Raw genomic sequence first — 26548 nt, forward strand, 5'->3', positions numbered from 1 at the left:
TTTCATCCATATTGTTGCAGATAGAAAGGTTTCATTCTTTTTTATTGTTGAGTAATATTCTATTGTGTATATATACACCACATCTTCTTTATCCATTAATCTATTGATGGACCAAAACAAAAATAGTTTCATGGAAACAGAGAACAAACTAATGTTTGCCAGAAAGGAGGGCGGGGAATGGGAGAAAAAGTGAAGAGGAATTAGAGTTATAAACTTCCAGTTATAAAATAAGCCAGGGAGATGCTTATTTATTAACCACAGGGAATACAGTCAGTAATATTGTAATAACTTGGCATTTTGACAGATAGGTGGTTACTAGACTTAGTGTGTGATCACATCACAATGCATATAAATGTCAAATCACTATTTTGTACACCTGAAACTAATCTACTATTGTATGTCAAGAATTAAACATTTTCTTAAAGGTTAACTCTATTTGGCAAAAGGACCATATGTTAAGCCAGAGTTGGAAATTAATTCATGTATATACGAATATTCATTATGTGACATTGGGCAAGTCATATCCACTCTTTAAATAAATTTGGAGTGGTTCATTTATGCAATATTTATTGAGTGCCTACTTTGCACCAAGAGCCATGAGGCATGTGATGGAGGCATGGTTTCTGCTCTTGGAGAGATCACAATTTGGGAGATTTCTAGGGCTCCTTTCAACCTCTGTTTGAGAGGACAATGGGAGTTTTGCTCCCATCTGTCAGCCTAGCTGGTTCTGTCCTCAGACCTTCAGAAATACTGAAGGGAGGGATGAAAGGGCTGTCAACCCTCACCAACTAACCAGTTGAGCTAAAGGCTCTCCCACTTCTAAGTAATCCCAAATGAAGCTAACCTAGTCATTACTTCTCTCGAGCTGTTTACATCCATCACAAGAAAGGAGGAACTAGATCAAATCAATGACTTGATAGTTGAGTAGCCTGGAAAAGCAGCAATTGATAACAAGGTACACACTTGGAATAACTGTCCAGAGTTGTCTGTGCTTGCCACTCAGGTGATGCCAAAAATGTACCAGCTAGTTACTGTGAGGTTTGCTATTACAACTACCCACCTGGAGAAGGGGGAAAGGTTATCAAGAGATGATTTTTAAGAGCAGGGTAGCTCAATCAGGTTTTTATTTTGCTGAGCCCTGTGCTAGGCATTCAGGTACCAGGGAAGATGAGAAGCATACACAAACCCTTTCCTGGGAGAGTTGATGTTCCTGTTTGGAAGACTAGTCATTTACATGGGAACCAAATGGTCTGGTCTAGAAGCTAACACATCAGGCTGGAGCCTGAAGACCTAGGTTCTAGGTCTTACTCGGTCAGCCATTTGATGACCTCAGGCAACCAGTCCATCTTGGTCTGACCATTTTGAGATGGAGTTGTAACCCTTGCTCTGTCTTTGCAAGTTTACTATGAGAACCAAACAATATACTGGAGATTCAGTGTTCGAAGAAATTAAGGGATTAGTCCCCTAATGGTTTTCTGTTGCTTCCTGGCTCTGGGTTGTCCTTCTGACCAGAAACAACCTAAAGAAACCAAGTTTCTTTATTTCCGAGCTTGGAAATAGCCCTGAGATGGACAGGAATGTTAATATTTTTTTAATGTAAAGTTCAGAGAATCCCTAATCAACTTTCATAAGAAGCTAAGAGTAATTTCCTCTCCAAGTTGTTCTTTTTCCATGACTCTTTGGGTCAGTTGTTCCTGCATTGACTGTGCCATGACTTTTCCCTAAGCATACAGGACCCAGGCAAGGTAAGAGGCAGAAGGGTCTATGAATTTCCTTGTTTGTTTGGGAATTCTCAAAAATTATATTTTTATTAGTTGAGCTGAGAACAAAGGCATTCCACAAACTGCTTTCTAGAAATTTTGAGACTGATAATTTTCTCTAAAAATTTCAGAAGCTGTTTACAGTTATCAAATTCCATTGCATATGAGTGACTGTTCTGCTTATCCTGACAGAGGGGTGAGGCATGGTGGGGTCAAGTGGGTTAGGGAGGCCAGTAGTGGAGAGGGGTGTCCATATTTCTTTAAAGATCACTCTTCCTGTCAATGCATCTTTCAGGGACATTTTATTACCCAGTGATGGACATTGATCCCATGCATTCATTCATGCATAAACTCACTCATTCATGCATAAATTCATTCGATAAACCCTGAAAACATGTCCAGTTACTGTGCTAGGCAATAGAGATGGAAAGATGTAAAAGATAGGGTCCCGGCCCTCCAAAAGTTCGGAGTCTAGTGAGTGAGGCAAATATATAACAAAAGCTTATAGTGGAGGTAGGAGAGAAGAACTGGGAGACAGAGGGGAAATGGCTAGAAGCAGCATGGGGAAACTGGAGAAGGCTTCCTGGAGAAAGTGACTCTTTCACTGAATCTTGAAAGTTGTACAAGAATGTGCAAAGTAGAAAAGGGACTGAGATGGCAGGACATGATTTAGGTGAAGGAAAGAGCAATGAGCAAAGGCCCAGATGGTTTGAACAACCATTTATTTGAGAGACTTCCATTAAGTATGACAGCCTTGGAAAATGAATCTCTGAAAAATACCCAGCAGAAGTTTGAATAATTATTTTGTATGCATTTGGAATGAGCATCATTTTCCTTCTGCAATTTGGCACACAAAAAGAAAATGATGAATTTAGTGAGGATCTGAGAACACACTGAAGCATTTTAATTTATTTTCTGAGGTGAACCTCTTCCTCCCCCTCCAATTCTGTTGAAAGCAATAAAGCTAAATGGTAGATCAATGGCTTTGACAGTAAACATCTAAGTTCTACTGGGGACTTTAACTGCATAAAGGAGAAAAATGTGTTCATTAATCAATCAATCAATAAATCAATCAATCAAATGCCTATCTGGGTTTGATTTCGGACTCAGGAAATGAATGCAAGTCATTCCAGGTCTGTTATTTAGTTCAATTCCTGGTGTTGGACTTTGTGATGAAGCACCTCATTTAATTTTCTGTTCAGATTGCTCTATTCTGCTGTAAAGGCTATAAAATCACCATGTTTAAAAAAATGCAGTATCTGAATCTAGTGATAGTTACAATGAACTTTCAGTTAAATAGCTTTGTTTAGGGTAGGCAGACCTAACAAGTTTTTCCCAGCTGAGAAAATTAGTGATAAGAAAGAGAGAGTAAAGAGACAAAGAGAAAAATACTTATTCTAATTAAAAGACACCTGTTTAAAAGATAGGGAGGGTGAAGTGCTTTGAAGAGCTCCAGTTATATCCATCCGTTTTCTTGCTCATGTGTACAGTGGGTTAGAATCAAAGATGGGAAAATTAACTTTAGTAGCAAGCTATAAAATGTGGCAGCAGAAATTAGTCCTGCTCGTAGCCAACAGCAAATCCATGTGTAAGGCTCTGTAGACATGATTTTATTTACATAAATACAATATATTTGGATTTGCTGGAGATTGGATAGTCTCTTGTTCACATTTTGCAGATGGGTCAAATGAGGTTTGGCTAAGTTAGGTTACTTGCCTAAACACATCCAGGATAAAGTTGCAAAGCCAGTATTCTGTATGGATGCAGAGCTCTGTTCTTAACTGCTACCTCCCAAGTAAGAGCTGGAGAGCTGGGCAATCCAGAGCATCTAAGGTCTAACTTGTCTAAGTTAGAGAATCAATGCCTTTGGAGGGTTTTTAACCCAAATTAAGACAAGGAAGGTGAGTTGAAAGTATTGACATTCAGATCCTTATCTTTCTGTCAGACTATGGTTAAAAAAAGGTACAAGCAGTAAGATTGAATGAGGAGATTCAGATTTTCAGTTTCCTATAAGACTTCTTTATTGAGGTGTTTCACAAGCAGCTAAAATGCTGTGTCCCAAACTGACCTCAATCGTGCCTCTTCCTCCTCCTCACTCTTTCCCCAAAACTCTGCTCCTCCTCCTGTATTCTTTATCTCAGAGGATGTTGGCAAGCTCATGTTCCCATCACGAACCCCATCATCTTCCTCATGTCCCATATCCAGTTAGTTCTCAAGTACTGTTGACTTGTTAGTACTTCTTGAATCTGTCTCCTCCTCTCCCTTGTTTCAGGCATCCCCAGAGCCACAGTAATCCAGGTAAAATATTAAAATGGCCATCATCCCTCCCTTACTTAAATTCCTTCCGTGGTCCTCCTGCTTTCAGTATAAAATACGTGAAATATGAAGCCCTCCAAGCTATGGTCTCCTCTTTCACCACTCCCTACACCCCACTTCAGAACTGTGTCACAATTACTTTTTAATTTCTGGTGCCCTAGACCAGTGCCAGGCACACAGAAGGCATTCAAGTGTTTACTTATGGAGTGAAAAAGTAAAAAACGAATGATGATTTCACCACTCTGTAGCACGCCCTACCCCCAAATGGGCTTCCCCTATCAATGACTGACAAAGGCAAATTGAAACCCTCCAACCATTGTGTGCAAACCCCCAGAAGAATAAATGGCAAAAATGACTCATAAAGGAAAAAGAAAAAGAAAAATATGACACAATACAGCATTTTTTTAAAAGAAAAAAATAACAATCTATCTCAAAGTATTTAAGGGTTCTATTCTCCTTTAAAACTGTGCTTCAAGAGTATAAACTATACTCCTAATTGTTTTAGTGTTTGCTTACATTTGATTGTTTTTTTAAAAGCCATATTTTAAGACACAATGTGGAAATTCATGGTTATGAATCTGCGGAGGAGGCAGACAGAAGAAACACTATTAGAATGTTAATGGCTTGGTGACTGGAAGGTCCCTGCATCTGAAGTGCTCTACTTCCATCTAGTGGTATAAACAGAAAACTGCCAAAATAAGTTTTTAAGATTAAAAAAAAAAAAAGCGCACAAAAACAAAATGAAAGTGAGGAAGTGACTGCAATTGTTACAGGCTGTCATTCATCCTATAAGGTTTTTACTCTTTATCATTGCTTTACAGTCAAACCTTCTAAGCCCTTTTGCAGCATTCAAGGAATACCAGAAACTGGCCGTCCTATATCTCTTTCTTGCCTTTCGGTGCTTGGAACACCTTCCCCTGTGTACCACTGGTATAAACTTGAAGGAAGAGACATCATCCCAGTGAAAGGAAGATTCGGTAGGTATAGTCCTCAGCAGCCCCTGGCAAGGCATGGTGTGTGTGATAGCTGACAACATATATATGTGGCCTACTGCTCATCTTTACAATTTAATCTTCTATTTTCCTGGGAAAGGAATGTAAAAAAAAAATGTCTCTCTCCTAACAAGATGATTGTCATCTGGTCTTAACCCCAACTTCTAAAAGTCAAGCCTAGTTTTGGAGAGAATGGCATGGTCCTAGGTGGGCTACCTTTGGAATAGTCGCCAAGGGTCTAATTGGACCCTGGACATCTCAAGAAAGGGAGGTTGATATGAAGAAGTGGGTGGGAATTGAAGATCTGCTACACTGACACAATCTGTACCTACATAAAATATTTCAAATGTCTATATCCTGGTTTTGACAGATCCAGTCACCGGTACTTTGGTTATTGGAAATCTGACTAATTTTGAAGAAGGTTATTACCAGTGCACTGCGATCAACAACCTTGGCAATAGTTCCTGTGAAATCGATCTAACTGCTTCACGTGAGTTGACCACACAATTTTAACAGTTCCTCCTTAAGTCAAGTATCCTGGGCCTGCCAACCAAGTAAATTAATTAACATCCCTGGTTAATACTTCCTGCCTCTCTGGAGATTTTGGTGCTTTATTTATAGGTTGAAATGATTAATTATTGTCCTAATATCTAATGCTTACATGATAGTTGATGTGTACAACACACTGCCCTAAACAGTTTACAAAAATTTATTTAATCCTCACAAAATCTCAAGAGTAGGTATTACTATTTAATAAATAAAACAACAGCCTCATTGATGGTACCAGGCTGAATTTTCCTTGTTATGCTGTTGGTAAATCCAGGTAAAACTGTAGCAATCTATGTCTAACACAGAGCTCACAAACTTTCCAATTCTTAACTAATTTGCTAAGATCTGCCTCTAATAATAATAACAAAAAGAGCACTCGTACCTACAGTCACAGCAGCTAATATGTGGAGCACAAATTATGTGCCAGGCACTCAGCCGTGTGCTGAGAGCACTATCTCACTCAATCTTCCAACCACCCTTTCTAGGAGGCAGAATATATTGTTAGCCTCGTTTTACTTAAAAGGAAACTGAAGTTCAGGGCAGTGAGTGACTTGCCCAAGATCATCCAGTTAGTGACTGGCTGTGCCAGGATGCTTCTAAATCTCAACCTTCCAGTTTAAAGGCACTTAGTTACTAAGCATAGACTTGAGGGCCTGGGATCGTCAAATTGGGCCAGTCAGGGGCAAGCTCTTACAAAGGGATATCTTGCAACACCTCTCAAAGATCACTTTAATAACAGGATAATGTTATCTATTAATTTTTTCTAACTTATTTTGAATCTGTGGTTTTAATATGTACCTTATGCAGGGTGGCCCATTCCACTGGATTATTGCTCTACTATGAAGCTTTCTTCCTTGTATTTGTCCTGAATCCAACATTTTCCAGCTCTAGGTTGCTCATTCATTTTCATATAATTTTCAGCTATTTTCCAAAGTGAAGAAATCTCACCTTTTTGGTCTTTCCTTTTCTGTATTCCTATTGTGTCCTCGGTCCCTTGATCATTTCTGTTGTTTTTCTCTAGATCTTTGTCAAATCCTTTTTGCCTTTCCAGAGGTACAATTGTACTGTGGATGTAGAAACTTTTAGGACTTGCACTTGAGCCTTGCTTCCTTTTGAATCCTCTTTCCGATGATGTTGGCATTTGGCTTCTTTCCTTCCTTCCTTTCTTCCTGTCCCCCTCCTTCCTAAAATATTCACTGAATATCTGCTATATGCCAGAGACTGTCCTAGGTGATAAAGATATAGAAGTTGATAAGATATACGTCTTACAATCAAGGATCTTACAGTTTAGATAGAGGGACAAACAAACACTAAAATATGTTAAATGCTATAATAGAGGTCTGCACACGGTAGTATATAGGATACTAAAGAAGAAACAATCAATTACACTTATAGAACCAGGACCAGCTTTACCAATGAAGTGCTATTGGATCTTGAAGGGACTTGGAAAGGCTGTTTCTTTATCTTTAAAACAGGAGTGAAGGTGAAAGTCAGTTGAAGGATGGCAGTAGAGCAGCAGGCTTAGAAGTGCATCCAGTTCATGCTGGGGGAGGAAGATGGAGGATTTCAGAAGAGACGTCTTTGAGGGGTGGGGGAAAGAAACCAATAGATTATCTGATGTGTCTGAATCTATTAAGAGGAGTTTAACAATTTTGCTGGAGAGTTGGAGATTAGTGATAATACATTTTTTAAATGTATTTTAAAAAATGAGGTACTTACTATCCTCAAGGAAAAACTTTAAATGTTGTATAAGATCATAATATACACCATGTTCTGCAGCTGTGAACGATATTTACATAGTCATAATACTGCAAACTTGGATTTAACTACAACTTGTGCTATAACTATATTAGGAGAATGTGGCAGGGTGTGAGAGGAACGATATAAGATAGTTAAATTTTCAACTTCTAGAGTAGGAAGTCAATAGAAAATGACAAAAATTGGAAAAGGCAGGAGGTATCAGAACAAGCATAATGGAAACAAGGGGGCAAATTCCAAAAGATTAAAAAACAAAAAGACTTAAGAACGGTTGCCTCTAGTGAATGGAACTCAGAAATGGGGGACCTCTGTTTTCTTGTTAGAAGTCTAACAGAACTGTTTGTCTTTCTAAGTTATGCATATGCATCGTTTTAATCATTAAAAAAAAGTTAAAAGAATAATCAGGCAATTCAACTAGTCTTTTGTCTCAAAATATAAAACATTCATCTTTATTTGAGGGAAGGCAGAAGGGGATGGGCCTGCCTGGAACCCAAACATAGCCTCTTGAGGACAATACCTCAGTACTTTAAGGTCTGGTGCTCAGGTGAATTCTCTCACACTCATTAAGATTCTCCATACACTGATCTAGACACTTGTTTATGAAAATGGGTATATCCTTTTCCAATGGCCAGAATGCATGAAGCTCCATGGTGAACATGGAATTTGTGGGAGAGGTTTTTAAGGACCTACTTCACCTACGCTCTGGCAAAGCCTGGTAAAATGTCCCTTCCTATAACGGGTCACTTCTCTGGTTACCAGATTGCAGCTCCATAGTGTCTTTCTCAGCGACCAAACAAATGTACACTGAAGACTCACTTTTCTAAACCTCGTTTTTAAAGAGACCCCGCCTCCCACAAGTTGGCATATTTTTTTTTTAGTTTATGTGTATAAATAAATGTGAATGGGTAAGCTACACAGTTGAGCCAGGCATCTTTCTTCCACTACTATGAGTCTAACTGGCAGAGTTCAAGGTTTTCCCATGCTCCCAGCCTATACAAGTCTCTTTCCCCCTATATGAATGCCCCAAATAGTCCTACTGGTCACAAATGCACATGTATGAAGCAGACATATGTTCCACTTTACTAACCAGCTGCTTATATCCTCCAGATCCAGAAGTTGGAATCATTATTGGGGCCTTGGTAGGTACCTTGGCGGGTGCTGCCATTGTCACTTCTGTGGTGTGCTTCGCAAGGAGCAAGGCAAAGACAAAGAGGAAAGAAAGGAAGAGAAATTCTAAAACCACTGCAGAACTCGAGTAAGACCTTATTTTGTTGTCTTTACTTGAATATGGACATTTCTCAGGCATATCTCTTTTCAGTCAGCTCTTCCTAAGCACTCCTTTTAGGATATTGGGGATATCTTTCTGCTCACCCTCACTGCTTTTATAAAAGAATGATGATGGCTACGGTTTACTGAGCACTGTGTGCCGGACTCTGTTCTAAGCACTTTACACCAACTCATTTAACTACCACAACCATTCTTTTAGGTCTAAGAAAAAATTCTTTTGTCATATTAATATACTTGTATTTCTGCTAACTCAGTCATAAAATATAATTTTTAATACTTTTCATTATGAAAAAGGGGCCCATGAAGGTAAAAGTGCCTAGACCAATAGAAGTCAGAATGAGACCCTGCCCATAGTCCATGCTCTTGCCCACTCTCTTTCTTCTCGAATGTATATCACACTTGTTCATTTGTTCATCTGTCCATTTATATGCTTCCACAACTATGTATTGGGTACCAACCAGGTGCCAAGTATTGTGCTAGATGAAGTCGGAGCTAGATGCACCTGAGACATGGATTTGGCCCTCGAAGACTTTATTAAATCTTTAGAACATTTCTTCCTGATAGCAGTTTTCTCATCTTTTAAATACTGATTTTTCTCTCTTGAATTCTCATAATATTGTTGAGACACAACCTTTCTGTACCCAAAATGGAGACACGTAGTCTGACAGTGAGACAGAATACCACAAATCACAGAAGTCCTGAACAGACTGGGACCTGGTCACTGAAGCTACAGAGCCTATGACTCCATGTGAAATGTCGAACCTTAACAGTCTTCCCTGGGCATTCTTCCTGCAGACCAATGACAAAGGTAAACCAAGGTACAGAGTTCGAGACGATGCCATCTGAGGACGTTATCCAACTAGAATCAACTCTGCCACCTTCCTTCCATGAGACTGATTCTGACACCATCCTGGGGCCAGATCATGAGCCTATCCCCAAGCCTGAGCCTGCCTCGGAGCCTGCCCAGGGGCCTGCCCCAAGACCTGAGCCTGTCCAGGTACCTGAGCCGGAGATTGAGCTGGATCCAGAAACCGAGTTGGAGCCAGAGATGGAGCTGGAGCTTGAGCCGGAGCCGGAGCCCGGGATTGTAGTTGAGCCCTTGTGTGATGACGAAAAACAAGTGAATAAGCCATAGGCTGGTAGCCTAAGCACGGTGTTCATCATCACTAAGGAACCCACGACTGGCATTTAGAATTCAGTTGACCTAGCCTCACTCCATTCCGACCAACCCTATTCTAATAAGGGTCTCCTACCATCAATCCAAAATAAACAGGTCAAGATAATTACGAAATCAATGCAAGGGTTCCCGTATTACCACTATAGAATACTTACAATTTCACTAACATGTAAGCATAACTAATAAGGCAACTGATTTCTAAGTCAGTTGAAAGTATTCTCACAACACCTGTGTAGTATTTCGGAAAAATTTATTTCTTTGTTTTTAGCTACTCTTTGTTACATTCCATATGCACACATGACAAGGTGGCATTAATTGGATTCAATATTATTTCTAGGATTAGTTCAGGGCTTCCTATTTCCATACTGACTACTAAGAAAAGAATTCACCAGCATTGTCTCATAGATTGGAAAAAAAAATTCTAAAAGATTCTGGAGGAGACTACGTAAAGGATACATATTGATTGATGCATAGCATTTAAAGCTAGATCTTAAAATTAATGCTTCATTTATCATATTGGATTTCCTAAGGAACCACCCTGCTATTCGGTATATGAGTATAGCAATTTTTTAATCCAATTTTTAATATGAAATAATGTACGGGCAAACAATTCCAAATACAATTTTCATTCAGTGAATACAAAATGTTGATATCATAGGTGATATTCAATTTGGCTTTGCATAAGCTATTTTGTTATCACTGGGTCTCATGCTATCTACTTTGGAAGGGCCAGACTAGGAAACTCTCTAAACACTTGAGATCAATTTTAGATAATCTAAACTAATTAATTTGTTTTACTGTTGGGGTATTCCACATTAAAAAAGAGATACCAAATATGAACTAAAATGCACTGATATCGCCTCTTCTTCACCTATTAAAAAACTCTTCCATTGATCACATTTCACCCACATCACACCTTGAAGAAATTTACAGGTAGACTGTTTCATTTGTGTAATCAATCAAATTTTAAATCTTATTTTAAGGTTCAATAAATAATTTTCAATAAAATCTTATTTTAATGATCCTAAGGTAAATCTTTTATAAACAACTTTATTGACATTTACTTTATGTACAATAAACTGCACCTATTTCAAGTGTACAATTCGATGAGTTTTGAAAGATGTATACACACATGAAACCACAACAATCTAGAGCATTTCCATTACCCAAAAACGTTTCCTATACCCCTTTGTGCAATTCCACCAACATACTGGATATGGGTTTTCAAGTCTTTGGGGTAAATATCCAGTAGAGGGATTGCTGGATCATATGGTAGATCAATTCTTAGTTTTTTGAGGAAACTCCATACTGTTTTCCATAGTGGCTGTATCAATTTGCAGTCCCACCAGCAGTGTATGAGGGTTCCTTTTTTTCTGCATCTTCTCCAACATTTATTACTCGTTTTGTTCATTATAGCTATTCTAACAGGTGTGAGATGGTGTCTCCTTGTGTTTTTGATTTGCATGTTTGATTTGCATTTCTCTAACAGCTAGCGATGTTGAGCATATTTTCATATGTTTGTCGGCATTTTTGTATGTCCTCTAGGGAGAAGTGTCTGTTCAGGTCCTCTGCCCATTTATTGATTGGATCATTTATTTTGTTGTTGTTGTTGTTGTTATTGAGTTGTATGAGTTCTTTGTATATTTTGTATATTAGCCCCTTATCAGAGGTGTTGCTTGCAAATATATTTTTCCACCCAGATGGTTGTCTCTTACCTTGTTGACAATTTCTTTTGCTGAGCAGAAGCTTTTTAGTTTGATGTAGATCCATTCATTTATTTTTGCTTTTATTTCCCTTGCCTTTCGGGTCAAATTTATAAAATCCTCTTTAAGTCCAAGGTCTTTGAGTTTTCTTCTATGTTTTCTTCTCTGTTTTCTTCTATGCATTTTATTGTTTTATGTCTTATATTCAGGTCCTTAATCCATTTTGAATTAACTTGGGTGTGTGGTGATAGACAACAGTCTAGTTTCATTCTTTTGCAGGTGGCCTTCCAGTTTTCCCAGCACCATTTATTGAAGAGGTTTTCTTTCTCCACTGTATGTTTTTGGATTTTTTTTTTTTGTCAAAAATTATTTGCCCGTATAAATATGTGTTTACTTCGGGAGTCTCGATTCTGTTCCACTGGTCCGTGAGTCTGTTTTCCCGCCAATATCATGCCGTTTTGATTACTGTCGCTTTGTAGTATAATTTGAAGTCAGGCAGAATGATGCCTCCAGTCTCATTCTTTTTTCACAGGATGGCTTTGGCAATTCGGGTCTTTTATGCTTCCATACAAATCTGATGATTTTTTGTTCTAAATGCCTATGGGAGTTTGATGAGGATTGCATTAAATCTATATAATGCTTTAGGTAATATGGTCATTTTAACTATCTATGTTGAGTCTTCCAATCCAAGAACACAGAATATCTTTCCATTTCTTTGTATCTTCTTCAATTTCTTTTAATAAGGTCTTGTAGTTTTCATTGTATCGGTCCTTCACATATTTCGTTAAATTTATTCCTAGGTATTGTATTCTTTTGTTGCAATTGCAAAAGGAATTATTTTTTCCACTTCTTTTTCTGACGCTTCATTATTAGAGTATAGGAATGTTATGGATTTTTGAACGTTGATTTTGTTTCCAGAGACTTTACTGTATTTGCTTATTGTTTCTAGTAGTGTTCTTGTAGAGTCTTTAGGGTTTTCTATATAGAGAATCATGTCATCTGCAAATAGTGACAGTTTGACTTCTTTGTTTCCTTTTTGGATGCCTTTTATATCTTTCTCTTGTCTGATTGCACTCGCTAGGACTTCCAATGTTATATTGAATAAGAGTGGTGATAGTGGACAGCCTTGCTTTGTTCCTGATCTTAGAGGGAAGGTTTTAATTTTTCATCATTAAGTATAATGTTGGTTGAGGGTTTGTCATATATCGCCTTTATTATGTTAACGTGCTTTCCTTCTATACTGATTTTGTTAAGTGTTTTCATCATAAATGGATGCTGTATCTTGTCGAAGGCTTTTTCTGCATCTATTGATATGATCATATGATTCTTATTTTTTAATTTGTTTATGTATTGTATCACATTAATCGATTTGTTGAACCATCCCTGTACCCCTGGGATGAAGCCCACTTGACCATGGTGTATAATCTTTTGAATATGTTGCTGTATTCGGTTCGCTAGTATCTTATTTAGGATTTTTGCATCTGTGTTCAAGAGAGATATTGGTCTGTAGTTTTCTTTTTTTGTGTGTTATCTTTACCAGGTTTTGGTATCAGAGTAATATTGGCCTCATAAAATGAATTGGAAAGTATTGCCTCCTTTTCAATTATTTGGAAGTTTGAGGAGAATAGGTATTAAATCTTTGAATGTTTGGTAGAATTCACTGGTGAAGCCATCTGGTCCTGAACTTTTACCTTTTGGTAAGTTTTTGATGATTGTTTCAATTTCCATACTGCTGATTGGTCTATTTAGATTTTCCAGATCTTCTTGATTCAGTCTAGGAAGATTGTATTTTTCTAAGTACTGGTCCATTTCTTCGAATTATTAAATTTGATATTATAGACTTTTTCATATTATTCTTCTATGATCCTTTGTATTTCTGTGGTGCCTGTCATCATTTCCCCTCATTCACCATTGATTTTGTTTATTTGTGTCCTTTCTCTTTTTTCCTTAGTGGGTCTAGCCAGGGGTTTGTCCATTTTATTAACTTTCTCAAAGAACAAGCTCTTTGTTGCATTTATTTTTTCTTTTCCTTTTTTTTTGTTTTCAATTTCATTTATTTCTGCTCTAATTTTGACTATTTCTTTCCTTCTGCTGACTTTAGGCCTCATTTGTTCTTCCTTTTCTAGTTTTCTAACATGAAGCGTTAGGTCGTTTATTTGGGCTCGTTCTTGGTTTTGGAGATAGGCTTGTAATGATATGAACTTTCCTCTTATGACCACTTTTGCTGTGTCCCAAAAGTTTTGATTTGATGTAATATCATTATCATTCGTTTCTATGTATCTCTTGATCTCTCTTTTTATTTCTTCTCTGACTCAGTTATTCTTCAATATCATGTTGTTTAATCTCCATGTATTCGTGGTTCTTCCTGATTTCTTTTTGCAGTTGATTCTAGTTTCAAAGCATTATGATCAGAGAATATGGTTGGTATATTTCAACCCTTTTATATTTGTTAAGGTTATTTCTGTGTCCCAGTATGTGGTCAATTCTTGGGAATGTTCCACGTGCACTAGAGAAGAACATATAAGCCACCGTTTTGGGATGGAAGGCTCTGTAAATGTCAATTATGTCCAGTTAGTCTAATGTGTCATTTAAGGATGTTATTTCCTTATTGATTTTCTGTTTGGATGATCTGTCCATATCCGACAGTGGAGTATTTAGGTCTCCTACTATGATAGAGTTTTGGTCTGTTTCTCCCTTTAGTTCTGTCAGTAATTGCTTTAAATATTTCGGGGCTCCCTGATTGGTCACATAGATATTAACAAGTGTTATGTCTTCTTGGTGCATGATTTCTTTAATCATTATGAAGTGTCTCTCAATATCTTTATCTTTTTTATTTTGAAGTCTATTTCCTCCGATATTAGTACTGCTACTCGCACTTTTCTCTGAATGCCATTTGCTTGAAATATCATTTTCCTCCCTTTCACTTTGAGTCTATATTTGTCTTTGGAGCTGAGATGTGTCTCCTGGAGGCAGCATATGGTTGGGTTTTGTTTTTTGATCCAATCTGCAACTCTGTGCCTCTTTATTGGCGAGTTCAACCATTTACATTTAGGGTGACTATTGAAATATGAGATCTTCTTATAGCCATTTTATCTTTTGCTTTCTGGTAGCTCGGTGGTTTCATCGCTTCCTTGTCCTTGTGTTTGTTTTCTTTATTTTCGTTGGCTTTTGGTTTTTGCCTCTGGTTCTTCTTGTTGTATGTTATATACTTCAGTTCTGTCTCTATGGTGTGTGGTTACCATTAAAAATATGAAAAAGATAGTTATATATAAACAGTTGTCTATTTTCTTCTATGTATGCCTTATCTCCTCCCCCTTTGTGAATTTGGATCTTTGAATCCTCCCCTTTTCAGTCATTGGTGTCACGATTTGTTTCTATGTATGCTGAATGTTCATTACGATCTTGCTATAGCAATTCTCTTATTATTATTTAAGCTTATAATGCCCTGTTCTTAGTAAGGGTTGCATTCCTCTGCTTCTATTTGCTTGATAGTCACTTTACTCCTAATTATGCATTTTTTGTTGTTATTTTGTTTTAGGTGAGCTGACCCCTTTCAGAATTTCCTGTAGTTCAGGCCTTGTAGTGGAGAATTCCAATTTTTGTATGTCTGAAAAGGTCTTAATTTCTCCTTCATATCTAAAGGAGAACTTAGCTGGATACATTATTCTAGGCTGGTAGTTCCTTTATTTAATACTTTAAACATTTAACTCCATTCCTTTCTGGCTTGTAAGGTCTGTGCTGAAAAGTCCAATAATAATCTAATGAGTTTTCCTTTGTATGTTACTGTTTTCTTCTCCCCGGTTGCCCCGAGAATTCTCTTTGTCATTAATTTTTGATAACTTTAATACAATGTGTCTTGGTGAAGGCCTTTTGGGTTGAGATAATTGGGTGTTCTGTTGACTTCTTGAATTTCAAGTTCCAGTTCATTCCTTAGATTTGGGAAATTCTCGTCCACTATTTGTCTGAAAATGCTTTCTAGTCCCTGTTCCTTTTCCTCGCCTATTATTCTTATGTTTCCTCTCCTGATGGTATTGGCTAGTTCTTGGATTTCTCTTTCATTATTTTTCATTCTTCTGTTTCTCTCTCCTCCCTTCTGATTTATTTCTAGATTTCTGTCTTCGATATCACTGATCTCTTCCTCCATTTGGTTGACTCTATTTCCTAAGCTTGCTATTTCATTTTTCAACTTTTGAATTTTTTTTATCTCCAGAAGTTCTATTTGGTTCTTTTTGTGGGTTTCAATCCCCTTGCTCTGCTCATCTAGCTGTTTTTTTTTTTTTTGAAATTTCTGAAATGTTGATTTCAGAAGTTTTTTCAGTTTTTTCAGAAGTACCATCCTGAATTCTCTGTCACTAAGTTGCATATTTCTATGTCTATAAGCTTATTTTCTGGAGATTTTTCTCTTTCTTTCTGAGGTGCCTTGTCACCTTGGTTGTTCATGATGTTTAATGGACTATTTCTCTGCCCGGGCATCAATGGAAGTGTATTATGTTGTTTATCCAGAAGGAAGATTTATTATATAAAAGTCTCTCATTAGCCTGCTGCAAAGGAGCTTTTCCTTTGGTTTCAAGTAGGTGGCATCTAAGCCTTTTGTATCCTGCTCTATACAGTGCCTAACGTCTTTTATTTTCTTGCAGATTTTAATCACACTCGCTACTCTGTTTCAGTCCCTGTCAGTATTGTTAGCAAGTTTTGGTAGCGTTTGCTCAGATTCCCCTGGTGATAGGTCTCAGAGGGTATGCGGGGGGAGGGGCCCTCTGGGTTGGGGATTTGCGGCTGTGGCTCAACCTCGGTTTTGCAACCAGGACAGTAAAAATCAACTGTTGTTTCTCTGCTGTCCAGTGTCACTTCTCTGAGACTTTTTTGCCCTGATGACTGAGCCCTGCTGCGGGCTGAGTAGAAAAGTCCTGACACTTCCATACAGGCTGATGAGGGAGGTCGCTGCACCTTCACTTCTCCCCCTCCTCTTGCAAGTAGTTCCAGAGACTGCCAGAGGCAGCTCTTTATTTGTCCCAGTCCACTCCCTGACACCAGGGGTTCTGACCTGTGGTAGGTCTTATGCACAGATCCCATGCTCAGACGTGCTGGTGTGCAGTTTGGGTGTATTTTGTTCAGTTTTAGATATTCAGCTTATTGTTGTTTCAAGGGGAGAGATCTGGGGACATCTCTCACTCTGCCATGTTTTCCCTAATTTGTTTTTGCATTTAGCAACTAGGCGATGCCAAATTCAACAGAACAGTTTTTGGCTATAGGTCCTTATTTTCCCCAAATTCATCTGTTTATTCAGCCACCCATTTATTGAATGGCTACTATAAACCAGGTACTATGGCTGGCAATACAATGGTGAGCAGAGTTGGCTTTGCTAACTATGACAAATTCTTGCATGTTTACAACAGTAGTGTGTTGACTGAAGGGAAGACTGGACTTCCCTTCCCTGTGCTGCACTGGGGAGACTCCAAATTACAGTGATCTATGATGAAAAGGGACTAAATCATAGTAATTTTTGACCAAAGGCTAAGAAACCATGTATATCGATATCTCCTGTGCCCTTGAGTACCAGGTGACCTTTTCCCCCAATATTGTATGCTAAGAAGTTAATATTTGCAGCTCTTACACTGGCCTATGTATATGTTCGATGAGCTTTCAGTAAGAAGAGCTAGAAGAGCTGGAAGGGAGTTTCGAGACCAAGGGCACTCAACCTGTTCTAGTCTCAGCGTAGCTGAGGGTGATAACACACACAATGGCTCACTCCTGACAATGATGGGGTGGAAGAGGAGATAATGTAGAATTACATTCTTGGTGGGGGAGACAGGAAGGGCTAAATGTAATTTTAAAAGCTAGGTCATTCCTAATATATCCCTAGCCAATTCCCAGAGAATCCCTGAGCGGAGAGGTAAAATATTCTGCCTGAGATTATACAAAGTCAAAACTAAACCCCAAATTCTCCCATTCCCAGTGTAATGTGCTTTCAATTGCACCAAACTATTAATTTCAGTGAAACAAACCCAAGTTTTAGTAATAAAAGGTTATTTTGCAATGTCTCTCTGCTGGAAAACAGGTCTCATAAAAGGTTCTAACCAATCAATAAAGGCTCAATAATACCACTTGTTTTTGAAGCTTTGGTTTAAAAAATAAACGAAGAATTCAGAGATGATAATGAATGTTCCAGGAACCACCCCCACCCCACCCCCACCCCACCCCCCGCCAAAAAAAAAGACAAGAAACAAAAGGCAAAAAAAACCCAAAAACCCACCAATGTAAAGAAAAACACAGGGTTGGGGGCAGGGGGTGTATTACAACTAACAGGCTATTATCAAAATGCCACAGTACCTTCCATTTGGTCCACTGTTTTTGAGTAGAGGCAAAAAGAAAATGCATCAAGGTACAGGAAAGCTAGGTTTCAGTGTTGGTTGTTTCCCTAGCTTCTGGGTATTTTCTCATCTGTAAAATGAAGATGATTTCTGCCTTCTTAAAAGTTACAGCGTGGTAGAACTATGCCATTGTAGAACCCATGTCTCTTGACAATTGATTCACTAGTCTTTATATTCTTGACCAGGGATTCTTAGCCTTTTGGGGAGTCACAGATACCTTTGAGAATCTGACAAAAGCTACAGAATCCTCTTCTTCGAAAAATATACATACAAATTTCCACATTCAATTTTAGGTAATCAATAGAACTGTGAGGCTGGAGCCACACACTCCAAAGTAAAGAGCTCCCACACTGTATCAAACTTGCTGACAGATGACTTGGGGGCTTGATAGGGTAACAGGCTACGGAAACAGAAAGCAGCAGCAAAATTCATGAAATTAATTCATTATAGTGGTATGGTAATTCAAAACACTGGGGTCATGCAGTTAAGTCAAGATTATGAAGTAAAACGCAGATTTACCTTGAATCTCATAGAACCTCCCTGAAATTGTGAGTTCTCTCCAATAGATACTTAAGAATGTAAATTTTTTCACTGCTTCCATTTACCTATTTCTTCCACCTTACATTCTCAGTTAAGCTTTACAATTAAAACTGTCATCTTCCTCAAGTTCATTTTGTATCAGCTTCAACTATATCAGCTTTCCTGATAGGGAACAGGTAACAATCTGATCAATATCCGAGGCGATTAACATCCTTAGTTTATACAAATCCGTGATTTAAATATTGTTAACAAGCCACTTGATTTAAAATGCCAACAGCCTACAAATTACCGGAGGTTTAGTTCGATCTGTATTGCTTATTAAAGAAATAGGATGAGTTTTCTTTTTACACCACAAAGTTTATTACCTTAGACAACTTTAATCACGCTAAAAAATATTGGAAAGAAATTATTTCCCCTATTATCAATTCTATCCCTGATATTCAATAAACAAAGTTTAGTTCCATTAAGAAGCTGCTTCCCTGATTAATATTTGTAAAGATCAGCACTCAAAATATTTATGTAAAAAGGGTTTGCATATCAAAACCATAGTTTGTTGACGAAACTCATTTTAGCTACTGGTCATTAAGTCTCTGACCCAAAATTAAAGAAAGTTTGTGGGCTCACTTACTTTAAGCAACATTTGCAGCATAAAATTCAAATTAAAAAAATAATTTGAAGAGTCACTTGGAGGTCATTAGATTTTATGACTAGCAATCATTTAGGATATCTCCTTAAATTGAGATCAAGTTTATACTTATTAATTTCCTTTTACTCCACATTTAATTAGCAATTCAGAAGATTACTATTTTAAAGATTATAGCTGCAGGTCAAGCCTCACTATTTTTATTGACGTTAGAGTTACTAGAAACTGAAAAATGTCTTTACGAAGGAAGGACTTTAAGGCTTAAGTGGGAGTTTAACTGATTTGAAAGAAAAATTTGGAGATTCAACAATTTGTTTTCAGTTTCTGAAATACAAGTCAAAATACATTGTTACATTGCGTGTTAACAAGCATGACATTCCTTTTAATACAGGACGACTTAATATAGGTACTTTAAAACTTCCTTTTTAAAAACAATACATTTCATGGAGAGAAACGGCTCATTAATAAGATACATGGGCTATTATTTTTTATTATTTTAGTGTTTATGAATGACAAACTTGGATAGCAGGCCCTCCAACTGAAAATTTGGTCCTCTAAAATATATAAGTATTCCTTATAGCAAAAATAAATGTACTGTTGAAAAAAACAGAAATATTTGGTACAGGCTTCTGGGTGAACTTGAAAAATGAGTTAGGATGTGTTTCAACTATACAGAAGGAACATTCTAGAATCCACCTAACAACATTTGGCAGGACAACTGGCCTGATGTTATTGGGGTCGTTCTGCCTCAGAGGGAGACAGAAGGTGTGGGGGATGGGGTGCTGGAGACTCATAACAGCCACAGAATTACTTACTCCAAATTAACCAAAATTCAATATGGAATAATATACAACACAGTAAAACAATCTCAACAGTTATTCAATGCCTGGAAAGCAAACTGTGAGCTTAGAACGAATACCTCAGCAAGAACAATCTTCAAAATATTTATAAGACTTTGAAGGTGAAAAAAATTTCATTATTCATAGATGATATCTTGTGCGTAAGTACATTAGTTTCCAGGACACTGGGGACAACCACAAAACATACAAAGAATAAATCCAAGTTGCTTAACCTTCCACCATTCTCTTGAGTGTTAAACTCAGACCACCTTTGGCCACTTGCAGGGGTGTCTTTTCTTCTTTATTTTCAATGTAAATACTTGCTCCTTGGGACACCAGCAGTTTTGCTTCTTCTACTCTCTCCTCGTCACAGGCTAAGTGTCTGAAATCGAGGACCACAAAGACCAATAAGTCAATATCAATTCTCTGTAATGGCTAGGGTTTCCTGATAGGTACTCTAAAATGCATATTATTAGGTCGTGTAATATTGGGAAGTTATTTAATCAGGAAAGGAAAATCAATTTGTGTGGGGAAGAGTGTTTGTAAGTTAAAATTCAGTGAAATAGCTTTATCATACCAGATCGTGAATCATAACTCTGGTCCTACGGCAACAGAAAAAGGGATCTAAATGCCAGTCTAATAAATAACTTTATTTTATTGAGATTTAAAGTAATTAACACCAAACACATGTAATCATTCAGGATTAGAATTTAGAAAAGCCCCAATTCAGAATATACTAGTAGGAATTTGTATGGTTTACATTTTGGAAAAAAACAGTTTAAAAGAGTTTATCCCATTTGATCCTTATATGCACCTTGTAAGTTAGCAAGCTATTATTATCATTTTACAGTTGAAATTGTGACAGAGGTTAAAGTCCTTGTCTATGATGACATGGCTGAGCAGTAACGGAAGGAAGGATCCTTGTTAGGCACTTAGTCTGCTAGGCAGGGTATTAGACACTTCACATATTATTTTATTTAAACCTCACAACAATCTACTGAGGAAGGAATTATTATCTTTACATTATAGGTGAGGAAATTAAGACTCAGGAAGGTAAAGTAACTTCTCTGAGTTACTTAATATAGGTACTATTTAATAGAGTTTGTAACTCCTAAGCTCTTCCCAGAACCCTATCTATGCTGCCTACTTAGATTTCTCCAGGCTACCTTGCCTTTCTTGCTATGGAGAAAAGAGCAAGAATATGCCAGTCTCTCCAAATGAAGTCACACAGAACTACAGAAAAGATTTTTAAAACGAAGAGTTAAGAAAACAATACTTTTTAAAAGTTGGTTTAAAGTCAAATAAGAAAAGGCTGAATCTCACTTTAGACTAAAGAGAAGAATCATAGAATTTCTGGTTAAAAAAAAGTCACCATTCCATAAAGAAGAAAAGTGGCCAAGTAGAGAAAACATCAAGGTGGAGGATAGCTTCAGGCCACACACATAATTCAATTCCAAATGGATCTGAGTTAAATGAAAAACAATAACTATAACTCTCAACTCAAGCCCATGCTACAATAAAATAATAGGTGAATATTTAACTAATTTCAGGGTGAGGAAAGACTTTCTAGTCATGAGGGAAGATTAACAGGTTTGAATATATAGAAGTTGAAAACTTATTTTAAAATATCACAAACAATGTGAAAAGACACACTGGGGAAATATTTTCTTCTACCATAGCTGAAGGTTAATATTTTTACTATGTCAAGTCAAGGGTACTTAAAAAATCAGTAAAATATATTAATTCTTCAAAAGGAAACAAAAAGGGACACAAAAAGTTACAATTAAGAAATGTAATTAGTCATAGGCTTAAAAAATGTTTAACTTCGCTGATAATAAAGTTAATTAAAACTATAAAATATCATTTTTCATACAACAAAATGATATTTTCAGTGTTGATGAGAGGGTAATAGGCACTTGCAAACTGCTGTTGGGAGGGTACAACGATGTTAACTCCTCTGGAAGTAATTTGGCAATATATACCAATAGTCTAAAATGTGTGTATTGATTGACCCAGCAATTCTACTTCTAGAAGTCTAAACTAAGGAATAATCAGGAATCTGGCCAAAAATTTTTGTACAAAGTTGGTCAATGTAGCATTATTTATAATAGTGGAAAACGCAAAAAAAATTAACCATATAGTAATATAGGAATGATTAAATTATGGAACATCCATAAAATGGAATCATATACAACCATTCCAAAATGTTCAAAATATATTTAATAACATTGAAAAATGCTCATGATATATTACGAGATGAACAGAACAAGATATAAAACTACACACATACTATGATCCAAATTTTACCAAAAAATGTAAAATATGCAGTTGCATACAAAAGACTGGGAGCTGGAAGGAAATACATAAAAATGTTATCACTGGTTATTTCTGAGTGGCAAGATGATAAGCATTTTTATTTATTTTTTAACGCCTACAGCACCTGGTCTTCCTAGGTGGTCTCCCATCCAAGTACTAACCAGACCCGACCCTGCTTAGCTTCCGAGATCAGATGAGATCGGGCACGTTCAGGGTGGCATGGCCATAGACTGCATTTTTAATTTTTATCTTTATATTTTTGTGTACTTTCAAATGTTTTTGCTATAAACATGTATTACATTTATTAGCAGAATAAAAAAAAGAAATGATGTGTAAGAATTAGTGCGAGAGGGCTAATGTCAGGTAGAATACAAATGACTGCTACTTGTCACTTACAGAGGTGTGTTACCCTCAGTGTCTTGGATGTTTGTGGATGCTTTGTAGTACAGAAGGATATGAATCATCTTCAAGTTACCCTTGGCTGCTGCCCGGTGCATTGCTGTTGCCTCGTAATGGTCCTTAGCATCTGGATTAGCCCCGCCTTCCAGTAACATGACAGCGATCTGGAAAGATGGAGAAGAAAACAATGCAGAGATCTATTTGTGTTTGCATATAGGTTTAGAACTCAAAAGAAGTTGCCTAGGAATAAAACCCTACCTCATGTCTGTTTTTGGAAGCTGCATAATGTAGGGGAGTACAGCCATTTTGATTGACAGCATTCACTTGAGCACCTCTTCCCAGAAGGGCTTTTACAATCTCATCCCGGCCAGCAGAAGCAGCAATATGAAGAGGAGACCAACCTGCCTGTAAAAGAGGTGGGCAGTACAAAAACCAGGGGAGAAAGGCACAAGGATTAATGCTAACATCCATCCAGGGTTTACAGAGAGCATTCGTTCTTTTCCCCTCATTAAGCACTGCAGAAAATTTGGAAAGCAGATGTATACAAAAGAAAAGAAAAACCACCCATAATCCCATAACACAGAAATAATGATATGTAATTCTAATTCTAATGTGTTTTCAAATTGGGATCATAGGATATAAAGTTCTGCGAGTTGTATCTGCCACAATTTCTACTTACCATTTTGTTGTGAGAATTTTTCTATGTCATTCTTTGGAATACAATAACTTTATTGGTTGCATATTATTTTATCATATGGATATACTACTGCATCCAACTGTTCTTACATTGTTTTTATCTCTTTGCTATTATAAATATCATTTCAGTGAGCATCCTTGAAAAGGAATCTTTGCCTGCAAAAAAGTTTTCATCCTTATTCTTTACAAGTCTTATCCTAATATAATCGATACCATTACGATAAATAACAAAAAAATATATCTAGGCCCTCATTACTCAGGCAATATTCACCAAAATATTTCCAACATAATAAGGAGGGTCTGTAGTCTCTTAGAGACTTCCTAAGGAAACAGTTTATTCATCGTACTGCTCGGGGTAGCATTCAGCCTAGCCACAGAGATCATCATAATAAGCTTTGATCTGCATGTTTATCTTAAAATGCAGGGTACGAATGGCAAAACTAATATTTTAAAGTAATGCAACCACTAGTCCTGTGCTTGGTCACCAGGGTCATACTGTAACTTCTTAGCCATAAAGGTTATAATTTTGTTTGTGAGCTTAATACTCAGGCTTTGGTAAACACTAGTCTGGACTCTAAAGATAACTGGAAATTTATCAACTCTGCCTAGTACTTACATCATCTTTATCATTCACTGGCACTCCAAGCTGCAGCAAGAATTCAACAATTTCTGTATGTCCGGCTGAGCATGCCCAATGCAATGCGGTTCTGCTGTCCTACACGGGAGAGAAGCAATCAGGTCAACATTCTTGAAGAGAAATAGAAGAACTAAGGCAAGGAAGCAGAAAAAAATAATACTGGGGGCTGCAAACCTGTAGTTTGGAAACAAGAAATGGAGAGCACTGGATCCTCAGGTAGGTAACCTTAAACCATATTATTACTAGTAAAAGAGAGACTAAGGTTTTACTAACATGGGGAAAATATACAGATGACTATAAATAATTCTGGGTAGAATACAGCCATGAAAGCAACAGAGTAAGAAACTAATTTCAATGCTTTGGCAGAAATAGAGCTTTGGCTCTTTAGTATTGCATTATTTAGATACTTTTATGTCAGGCACTGTGCTTGGAGTTTTACACGAATATGATTAAATTCCCACAATCCTATACAGTGGCTATTATCCCTCATTACAGATGAGGAAACTCAGACTCCTCAGGGTAAGCAACTTGTCCAAGGTCACACAGCTAGTAAATGGCGAAGTAGGTACACAAATCCCTATCTTTCTGACTCTGAAATTTCTAGATGCTCTAGAAAAAACAAATACATCTTATGGGGAAGAAATGTTAATAAAACTAGTTGAGATTATCTATATATCCATTTAAAAAAAAACATCACACACAGAATTAGAGAGCAACAACGTTACATTGAGAAAACGATAAGCTAGGGGTTAGTCGTATTTCTCCAAGGGAATCCCTTTTTTCAGTGACTGCTGTATTTCTCAGCCATATGTAAAAGAAACTGGTATTTTAACCTTCATTACAAAAATTTTCAAACACATATAGAGGAGATATAATAGAAATCCATATGCCTATCACCTAAATTTAATAAATATTTTGCCATATTTGCTTTGTCGAATTTTTTCTTTGCTGGATTTTAAAATTCTAAATATCATGATTTTTCATCTCTAAATATTTCAATATCTAAAAAATAAGGATTCTTTCCAACATAGCTTTGAGACCATATTTACCCCTATTAAAATTAACAGTAACTCTAAAAAAAGAAAAAACAAACAAATAAAAATAATAAAAAATGAACATTAACTCCTTTATAACATCTGATAACCAGTCTGTGTTCAGATTTCCCCAACTGTCCCCCAAATGTCTTTTTGCAGTTGGCTTGTTTCAATTAGGATCCATATAAGGTCTATAAATTGCATTTGGTTATGTTTCTAAGTTTCTTGATCTTGAATAGCTTCCCCCTTTTTCTTCCATTGACTTGATGAAGAATGGTTAGAAGTATTATTTAATTTTAATTTAATATTACTAAATTAAAATATTAAAAAGTGCCAGACCATAATGAAGAAAAACTAGGCAACGATAAAGCCATTTGCAGGTTGCGCAATAAAAGAAAGTTCCAGAAAAAAAGTCTCCTGCCATCTAACTCTTTTCCCAAAGACGCAAAATAGAGATTTCTAAGTATGTGACACTGTCTCACTAGTGCTTAGCGCAGTGCCTGTCAAATAGGAGGCAATCTATAAATTCTTGCTGACTTAGTGAGGGCACCGTGAATCTTTCTAGAAACTCAGGGTGAAAGCATGAGGGTCCTTTGAGCAGGAGGGCAGAAACACTTCCCAAAGTCCATTTGCCTTTGTTCCGCCTCTGCCTAGAATGCCCATTCACTCTTCAAGGAAATCACACTCATCCTTCAAGGTCTAACCTCCCTTGCGAAGCCTTTTCAATTACAACATTTGGCTTTTTTAAGGGAGATTAAAGCAGGTCCTCCCATTATATGTCCTGAAAGCATCAAGTAAACTTTTCTCCTGAGTTTTTAGCACAATTTGTAATCGGACATGCGATTTGGGATTACTTTGTTAATGTTTGCTTCTTCCACTCGACTGTCCCCAACTCCTGGCAAACTGCCTGGCACATTTGATTCAATGTCTTTCATTGAATCAAATCATTTGTAAAAGTAAAGACACCTTTAAAAAAAAAAAACTAAAAAGCTTTCCTCCTCATTGGTATCTCAAAGATTGGGCATTTCTGAGAAACGCAATACACGTCCTACAAATATCCAAAATTCAGCTATCTAAGTACTAGGCCAAAAAAAAAAAAAAAAAAAAAAAAGAACTGAAGTTTGCCAGGCTAGTTCCAGCCGCCCGGTTCGGAGTCCTGAGATGACCCAGGACGAGGATGGGGCGGCGAGGGCGGGGATCTGGCCCTCAGAGAACCGGCCTCAGCCTGGGCCGCGCGAGGTAGCCAGGTTGGGCTACGTCACCGCCGCCGCCTGCAGAGGCCCCAGCGCTGCTTTACCTGGTCAGTTCTAGTAGCCAAAGATTTATCGGCCAAGATCTTCTCCTTCAATTCCTCCAGATTCCCGCTGTAGGCCAGATTGCAGACCGTAAGGTTAGACACACACCCCTCCATTTCGCTTTCCCAGGCTCTCGGTGAAGTAAGACCATGGACCGCCTCGCGTTCCCGGCTCCGACTGCCAATCACAAATGCCGATAGAACTCCACCAATCATCGACTTTCCTCGTTCCTTTGC

General features: G+C 37.4%; 2 protein-coding genes and 1 non-coding gene across 4 annotated transcripts in view; 1 reads left to right on the forward strand and 2 right to left on the reverse strand.

Annotated features, from left to right (window-relative positions):
• Window positions 1–9797, forward strand: part of VSIG1 (V-set and immunoglobulin domain containing 1) — a 33546-nt gene extending 23749 nt beyond the window's left edge. Inside the window, exons 7-10 of the mRNA XM_023534146.1 lie at window positions 4898–5053; window positions 5439–5558; window positions 8483–8630; window positions 9458–9797. Coding sequence (XP_023389914.1) covers window positions 4898–5053; window positions 5439–5558; window positions 8483–8630; window positions 9458–9797 — 764 coding nt within the window. The remainder of the gene's footprint in view (window positions 1–4897; window positions 5054–5438; window positions 5559–8482; window positions 8631–9457) is intronic.
• An 8992-nt stretch (window positions 9798–18789) lies between these two features.
• Window positions 18790–26510, reverse strand: PSMD10 (proteasome 26S subunit, non-ATPase 10). 2 transcript variants are annotated; one of them, XM_011366058.2, is made up of 5 exons: window positions 26315–26510; window positions 23963–24061; window positions 22909–23055; window positions 22727–22814; window positions 18790–20317 (listed from the first exon to the last, which is right to left on the reverse strand). In XM_011366058.2, exons 1-5 carry the CDS (start codon window positions 26426–26428, stop codon window positions 20310–20312), a joined length of 456 nt encoding a protein of 151 aa, XP_011364360.1. In that variant the 5' UTR covers window positions 26429–26510; the 3' UTR covers window positions 18790–20309. The 2 variants fall into 2 exon arrangements, with proteins under 2 accessions (XP_011364360.1, XP_011364359.1); XM_011366057.2 differs by having other exon boundaries at window positions 22648–22814.
• Window positions 22364–22482, reverse strand: LOC111743730. The gene has a single exon (XR_002781853.1). It is a non-coding gene; the product is annotated as a 5S ribosomal RNA (ribosomal RNA).
• Window positions 26511–26548: the final 38 nt, after the last annotated feature.

The sequence above is a fragment of the Pteropus vampyrus genome, unplaced genomic scaffold, assembly GCF_000151845.1.
Source record: "Pteropus vampyrus isolate Shadow unplaced genomic scaffold, Pvam_2.0 Scaffold120, whole genome shotgun sequence".
Classification (NCBI taxonomy): Eukaryota; Metazoa; Chordata; class Mammalia; order Chiroptera; family Pteropodidae; genus Pteropus; species Pteropus vampyrus.

What these genes read in the sequence shown, in the direction of transcription:
- PSMD10 (XM_011366057.2), bottom strand. Translation starts at nt 26,428, where the DNA reads ATGGAGGGGTGTGTGTCTAACCTTACGGTCTGCAATCTGGCCTACAGC. An exon ending in CTTCCAAAAACAGACATGAG is followed by an intron (nt 22,815 to 22,908) that starts GTAGGGTTTTAT and finishes CCATCTTTCCAG; the next exon opens with ATCGCTGTCATGTTACTGGA. An exon ending in ACTGAGGGTAACACACCTCT is followed by an intron (nt 20,318 to 22,647) that starts GTAAGTGACAAG and finishes CCTCGATTTCAG; the next exon opens with ACACTTAGCCTGTGACGAGG.